The 7,726-nt window shown below is 48.3% G+C and overlaps 1 protein-coding gene across 1 annotated transcript in view; it reads right to left on the reverse strand.

The window, feature by feature from the left end:
* Positions 1-6,552, reverse strand: part of LOC310873377 (terminal nucleotidyltransferase 5C-like) — a gene marked incomplete at its 3' end in the record, with an annotated part of 9,011 nt that extends 2,459 nt beyond the window's left edge. The window contains exons 1-3 of the mRNA XM_083785747.1: positions 6,428-6,552; positions 3,145-3,478; positions 1,039-1,301 (exon numbers count right to left, since the gene is read on the reverse strand). Coding sequence (XP_083641873.1) covers positions 1,039-1,301; positions 3,145-3,462 — 581 coding nt within the window. The 5' untranslated portion in view covers positions 3,463-3,478; positions 6,428-6,552. The remainder of the gene's footprint in view (positions 1-1,038; positions 1,302-3,144; positions 3,479-6,427) is intronic.
* Positions 6,553-7,726: the final 1,174 nt, after the last annotated feature.

Genomic DNA, 7,726 nt, shown 5'->3' on the forward strand with positions numbered 1-7,726 from the left:
CACGGTGGTGTGACGGGAGAGACAGACGATGAGGACGCGGTGGAGCTGCTGTCGTCCGTGGCCGGTTTCTCGTCCCCGTCACCTGCTTCCGTCTCTGGAACGTGCTCTGCGTCATTCTCACTCATCACTTCTGTCCGCTGAGGCCCTGAGGCTGTCTCTGTGTTTGTCTCATTCGCTAAATGTTGATGTTCATCGAGTGCGGATGAGATTGACGGGCTATGTGTTTGGTCCTCCTCCTCGTCGCTCCTTTGGTCCTCGCTGATGGGTTCTGCGAAATCCGCTTCGCCCAAGCCTATTTCGCTGGCGCTCACCTGCACTACCGTCTCCGACCCAGGTTTGGCCTGGCTCGGATCGGAGTTTTCCTCCTGTTTCGAGCACTCCAGTTGTTCTTCCTGTTCAACGGGTGGTTCCGTCTGGTCGGAGGGTTCTGCCTGGACGGGCAGTTCAACCTGGATCAAGGATTCTTTTTCATCTACGTGTTGTGATCGGTGTGGCTCTTTGTTTTCATCATTAACAAGCTGTGTTTGCTCTAAATGTTCGACCTCATGCACTGGGCTTCCTGTCTGCTCCGAGCGCTCCGCGTGATTCGGCGGTTCCGTTTCGTCGGAACCCGCGGTCTTCTCTGACAGATGACCGAGCGAGGTCTGCTCGGAGAGTTCCCGCGGCTCCGACCGTTCCGCTGCAGGATCGGAGAGTTCCTGTGGCTCGGTGGGCTTCGTCTTCCGTTCGGGATCTGTCTCCTCGTTGTTTCCCTCCTGTTTGATCGATGAGTTCGATTGTGCAGTCCGCTGCGAGGGTTCAGCACTCTGGGGCGGCTCTCGTATCTCGTCGTGGTGTTGTTGGACCTGAGTGGTCCCGGCCCTCTCACCGCCGGGTGAGTCTGTACCCGTGGACCCCGGCGTCTCAGTCTCTTCGGGGGCTTCGGGGGGCTCAGGCAGAGAGGAGGGGCCGTCTTTACTCTGACCGCTCACGGCCGCCCGGTCCTGGACGGAGTCCAGCTGCTGCCGCCGCTGTGCCTCCTCCTGCTGCAGCTGGTACGACTCCAGCAGGCGGTCCAGGATGATCTGGAAGGAGTCGACGCTGAACTCGAACTGCCGCCGGAGGGCGCTCACGAACTTGAGCTCCAGGTTCTTGCCGCTGTTGTTGGAGAGCGAGATGAGGCTCCAGCGGTCGTGCTCGGTGAAGACCTTCACCATCTTCTGGACGTAGGCCTCCTTCATGGTGGAGCTGCTGATGCGCTCCCGGTTCACGCCGGCGGGCAGGCAGTCCAGCAGGCAGCCCAGCACCGACTCCTTGATCACCTGGAAAGAAAAATGTACTTGACTGATTACCTCAAAAAAGGTGAGTAACTCCCACAGCCATAATACTAGAGGGAGCGTAAATAATGATCTGGTGCCACCCATTTTCAGAACAAATATGGGTGAATTCACATTTCACAGCACTGCCACTCAAGTGTGGAATGCCCTGCCCCCCTTATTCCCTCAAAACAAGCTGATCACTGGTTTCCTTTAAAAAAGGGTCTGAAAACTCACCCGTCACTGTCATCAGGTCAAAGGGAGAGAAGGTGATTGGCTCTCCCCCCCCCCCCCCCTTATGTTTTATTAATGTATTTCTATTCCAACCTGTACATATAGATTTAGTGTGTTTGAGAAACGTATTGTTTGTTGTCACTGTTGTCATTGTGAATGAATGCATGGGACCCGAATGGAAACAAGACCGCAAGGTCTTTCTTCTGTGGTGTCCTTTTGGACCAATGTTGTGCTCGACTGTACCCTGTACTGTTTGCATCTTATTGTCTAATAAAATTATCAATCAATCAAACAGCACGCAGGTCCACGTGTTGACACAACAATGACAAATAATAGCAATATGGACTGTGTTATTACTCAGATTATCGGACGATATGAGTCTCTCGTGACTTTGTGTTTATAGAGGGAAATGAAAACAATAAAAAACGTAACGCCATGCGAGATTGATCCAACCTTTTTATGATCATGTGGCGCTATTACAGAAGGAGTGCAAAGTGTCAGTGATTATAGATTGATCAATAGCCCGCTAAGAATCGGGATCACACTACATTTTTGTGACGTATAACTGTACATTTGGAATTCAAGTACAGTACATTTACATGGTTGCTCTCTAGTTTCACACCAATACAAAGAAAGAAAAATAAATTGGAGATTGAAAAACTGTAAGCATGCAGTATGTATTATGTAATATGAGTCATGAATAATGCATAATATGCATTAATGATTTTATTCCTTAGCCTTTAGTGGAGTTTCCCCCCCCCTAAAGTTGTTTTTATAAAGCGTAAAGCGTCTTTGGGTACTTTTGGTGTTTTTTTTTTTTTATAAAATTTTTATCCCACGATTTTGTAACCCATTTTTCACCCCTGTGTCAATTATCTAATGTGATCTTGGGCTCTACACACCCTCCGCCAACATAGTCCGCACCTTTTGGTGTTTTAAGCATTATGTTATGCTTCAGCTGATGTTGAAGAATAGAATAGCATCTACAAGATCTAGATCTACAAGCTCATAGCATGGCACCGAGTCCCGCGCTAAACAAGCTTGTACTGTAGGTCTGCTATTTTTGAAACATCGTGAATATGTGCCGTGAATATTTGAATATGTATTCTCATTTCTTTCAGAGCCAGGGGTGTCCCTGGAACAACATATTTTCAGATGGGGGTCGTCGGCCAATTGCATATAATCTTGGGGGTCCTTGACTTGAAAATGTTTGAGAATGAGAACTTTTTGTAGAATCATTCCCATGGTCAAAATGGGTTATTAATAATAATAATGATAATAATAATAATAATAATATTAACCCATTCTGACCGGGTACCCATTTTGGTGTCAGCATCATGTTATGCTTTAGCTATTGAAAAATAGCAGATCTACAAGCTCATATCGCGCCACCGAGTGGCGCGATACGAGCTTGTAGGTCTGCTATTTTTGAAAAATCGAAGAGCGACTGACATTTTTAGAATCTGATCTCAGGTCAGAATGGGTTCATCAGGACCAGTGTGTGTCCGGCGGAAACCTCGTATGAATCTGATCTCAGGTCAGAATGGGTTAATATCAATCTGACACCTATACGCATGTGACACGTCTGGGGGACACACAGGATATATATCCTCACCTGGAAGTCCTCCTGCCGCGGCAGCTCCACTCCGAAGATGATGTCCAGGTCCTTGTAGCTGGTGCCGTTGTCTCGGACCAGGACGTGGCTGGCCGTGGAGCCGTTGAGGCGCACGTCCCTCACGGCGATGCCCTGCGTCTCCAGGCGGGCCCGCACGGCCGCGATGATGTCCCGCGGACGCAGCTCCAGCGTGGGGAAGTTCCCGCGCCCGTGGATGGGCACCACCTCGGACAGCACCTCGTCCAGGATCTCCACCTGCTCGGCGTTCAGGCTGTGGAAGCGCTGCTGCTGCTGCTGGCTGTGCCTCGCTGTGGACATGGCTGCTGCCTCCTCGCTGCACGGGGGGGGGAAGGTTGCGGTTGTTATTGCTACTTCGGAACGTGATCAGTATTCATGACTCTTTCATGACTCTCTCCACGGGGTATATACAGCGTTAATTTAACCCTGAGTGTTAAAGCGGCAATCCAGAAGTTATTTTAGAGTAGTCTGCCATTTTGCCACTCTGAGAGTTTAGTGTGTCACTCCTTCCCACTCTTTCACTCTCACAGACTTGCAAACCTTTATATATATACCATGTAAAGACGTGTACACTGATGTACGCGCACACAACACATATACACAAATTACACATAGAAATACTCACACACTACACACCCACACACACGCACGCACACACACACACACGCACACACACACACACACACACACACTCTCTCCTCCCTGCCAGTCAGCTGTGTGCTGTGCTGCGAGTCACAGCTTCGCTAACAGCTTCTCCACAATGTTAATGTAATGGATGCGACGACAGGCTGGCTGACACGAGGAGCGCTGTGACTCTTCATCAGCAGCTCTGCACAAACAAACAGTCTTCCTGCCTTCCACTCGCCGCGGACGCACGGGTCACGTCAACAAAACAGGAAGGGGAGGAGTTTCGCCAGAAGTGAAGGAGATACGACCGAACCACGTCACAGGATTGTTCTGTACAGAGGGGTATACAGGCTGTATACAAATACTTAACTTATCCTATAGACGAAACGTAGAAAGCCTGAAGCCGTGTGTGTGTGTGTGTGTGTGTGTGTGTGTGTGTGTGTGTGTGTGTGTGTGTGTGTGTGTGTGTGTGTGTGTGTGTGCGTGCGTGCGTGTGCGTGCGTGTGTGTGTGCGCCTGCCCCGTTCCAGGGCAGCGAAGGGGTTAAGTTGAATGAGTCATCGGCAGCACACTGCATTAATCACACCAACGTCACTAATTAAAGACACACATGTAGTCGTGTGTGCGTGCGTGTGTGCGTGCGTGTGTGCGTGCGTGCGTGTGTTACACACTCATGTGTTGTGAATTTATGTATGAACCTTTATTGAAAGGACATCCCCTTGAGATGTATCATCTCGTGTTCTAGGGGGTCCAGCCGAAAACAGCAAACACAGTAGACAAAACAATATACAACAATATACATCCATGCATACATTAAACAACGACAAAAACATGCTTGTATAGAGTTCAAATGTATCCATTTGTAACTCTGACAGTGTACAAATGGAACCAAATGGTCCATTTGGTTCCATTCGTAGTACACTTGTCATTCAGGATTTTACAGTGGGGAGAATATAGAGGCTAGGCAGGATGGGCAGTGAACTGTGACTGACTGACTTTAATTGACATTAAAAGACTGCTGTAACGTAAATTGAAACAATGAGTGATTTGATATCATCCAATTATTTTGTCTGGTTGGTTGTCGTGTCCCGGGGCGCGCGGACGGGGACGGGGGGGACGGGGGGACGCATGCTGCTTCCACCACATCCAAGAGCCATTCATCAGTCTCCACAAAACAGAGCCAACCTTTTGGATAAATCGATCCTTTGCCTCACCAAGTCATTCCGTACACACACACACAGCCTCTGTCTCGCAGTGTGTGTGTGTGTGTGTGTGTGTGTGTGTGTGTGTGTGTGTGTGTGTGTGTGTGTGTGTGCGCGCGCGCGCGCGCGCGCGTCCCATTGAGTGGCTGCTTGTGGTTTGAGTGTTTGGCTGCACGTAATAGCAACCCATTATGATAGTTTAATCAATAATTATCACTGAGTGCTACAGCTGAATACTGCTGATTGCTGTGATATGGCCACACACAGAGAGTAACTAATGAGTCATAATGAAGTGTTTTCTGCTACATCACACACAGAGGGACGTAGCTATGGGACAGACAGTGTGGGTGTTATGGACAGTATTATACAGTGCTTATAAACCGCAGCAGCTAATGGACACACTCGACAATGTATATGAGCTCATATTTTAGCCCATAGCTTTTCACAGGGAACACACACAATATTGACATGTATAAGAATTAGTTTGACTTCCCTGTCCATGTGCAAAGGAGAGACGTTGAAGGTGGTTGTTTATCTAAGGCTTAAAACGAACCACACGCGCGCGCGCGCACACACGCGCACACAACCCGCAACAACACCTTGTAAACTGTTGTAGTTGAGTCATCAATCTGAATCTGCACCCATAGCCTGTCTGTGACAGCCACATTAACAAGGTGGGCTTGGAGTTGTGCCAAACACCGAGCAGGAAGGCACATATGCGACAAACAAAGTACACACAAGGTGCTAGCGACAATCAAAACAGCAGATTGTTTGTGTCTCCCCCCCCTCCGCACCCCTCCGCACCCCTCCCCCGCCCATCTTCTGCAAACTTGGAGCCGGAGGAGTGAGTCATCTCTATAGGAGGCGCATCGCCCTACTGTGCGCAGAACACATCCAGCCGCGTCGGAAACTCAAAACAAAGACCCAAACTGAGCTATATAGACTGAAAAATACACCTCCTTTAAGTGCTGTTTCAAAGTCGCTAGAAGTAAATCTATATACAATCATGCATGCTCAAGTTAAATGTATTACGACTCGACTCATAACAATAGTCTCAAAGCTGCCACGTATATAGTAGACCGAAGCAGAAATTTGGACCATTTAAGTTACCTAAGCATTTATGCAACATATAGGCTAGCCCATGCGTTTAAACCATTTTCAAACTATACACGAATAAAGCTGCAATTGGCAGCGAATTAAACTCGTAAAACCTATCTTGAGAAACCTAAAATAATTCTACACACAAATGCATGATTCCCCAAGGAGCACAAATTGTGACTCTACGAGGGTGTAAATATTGTGTCAACTAATGATAACCGGTTAAAATGTCACGCAAAAAATCCCATATATACGCTAAGTCTATATGGGCAGTGGCAGTCCGTTTTATTTTTTACTGATCCGCTTAGACATGCAGAATATAGTGCTGAGCGGGCTCACCTGTTGCCTTTAATGAAGGGGGAGAAACTTTGTCCCCTGGATTGACACAGCGCTGTTCAGTCTGAAGGTATCAGAGGCTATCTCTATCCACCGAGCTGCTTCTAGTGCAGGGTTCAAGCTCCTCGTGCACTCTGCTCTGTGAAGGATGGCGTCAGACGGGGTCATTCGGCGTGATTGGGGTTGAGATGCGCGCACGGGCGCTGTCCGCGGTGCTGGAAATGAAGAGTCTCTCCTGAGGAGTCTGTCTGTCTCTCCCCCTCTCTTCCTCTCTCCCTCGCTCTCTCTCTCTCAGCTCTTGTTTTCTCTCCACCGGCAACTCGCAGGCAGCGTAACGCATGCAGTTTCCATGGCGACCTGCCGTCATCCCGGGTAGAGGTGGTGCGTGTTGCGCGCGCGCGTGCGCGTGTGTGTGTGTGTGTAGGCCTGAGTGCGTGCGTGCGTGCGCGCTAACAACAACATCACTTCATCACAGCCGAATAGTATATACGTTTACAGCACGAACGAACAGATTCGAGGTCGTTCGTTCAAAATAGTGTCACAAAATAAGTGCTTTAATAGGTTATTATTAAACAGCTGGTATAGGCTATAGTCTATAGATGCAGCATCAATATGCATGATCATGAATGATATTAGGCCTAATTGCTAAAGTATTTGAAAAGTATAATGCTGCAGCTCAGTGCAATTGCTTGCTTCCTTATATATTTCACACTATTATTATTGGGAGCAGGCAGAGCAGTTTCTTTTTCATTCATTCATTCATTCATTCATTCATCATTCATTCATTCATTCATCATTCATTCATTCATTCATTCATTCATTCATTCACTCACTCACTCGCATGCACACACACACGCACGCACGCACGCACACACACACACACACACACACACACACACACACACACACACACACACACACACACACACACACACACACACACTCAGAGTTGTGTCCATATAGTAGCAGCTAGCTATGAGTCATCCGCTCTGCTCCTGTGACCAAAGGCAGGCAGCATACTGCACACCTCGTCATTACCCCCCATTCCTCCACACACTCTCCTCGCGGCCGATCAGTGACATTACCCCCCCCCCCCCCCCCCCCCCCCACACACACACACACACACACACACCCCCACACCTCCCCATCACTTTCATTCTTCATTCCAACATCTTATAGTCGGAGTAGGCCTACTCTCACTTACATCTTACATCATTTTTGTACAGAAAGAAAGTAGAAAATATAGGCCACAGACAGATTAGGCCAACTGCCTATAGTGTTGATTTTAGTTTAGTCGTATAT

Source organism: Protomyctophum parallelum (assembly GCF_964188405.1).
Source record: "Protomyctophum parallelum genome assembly, chromosome: 16".
Classification (NCBI taxonomy): Eukaryota; Metazoa; Chordata; class Actinopteri; order Myctophiformes; family Myctophidae; genus Protomyctophum; species Protomyctophum parallelum.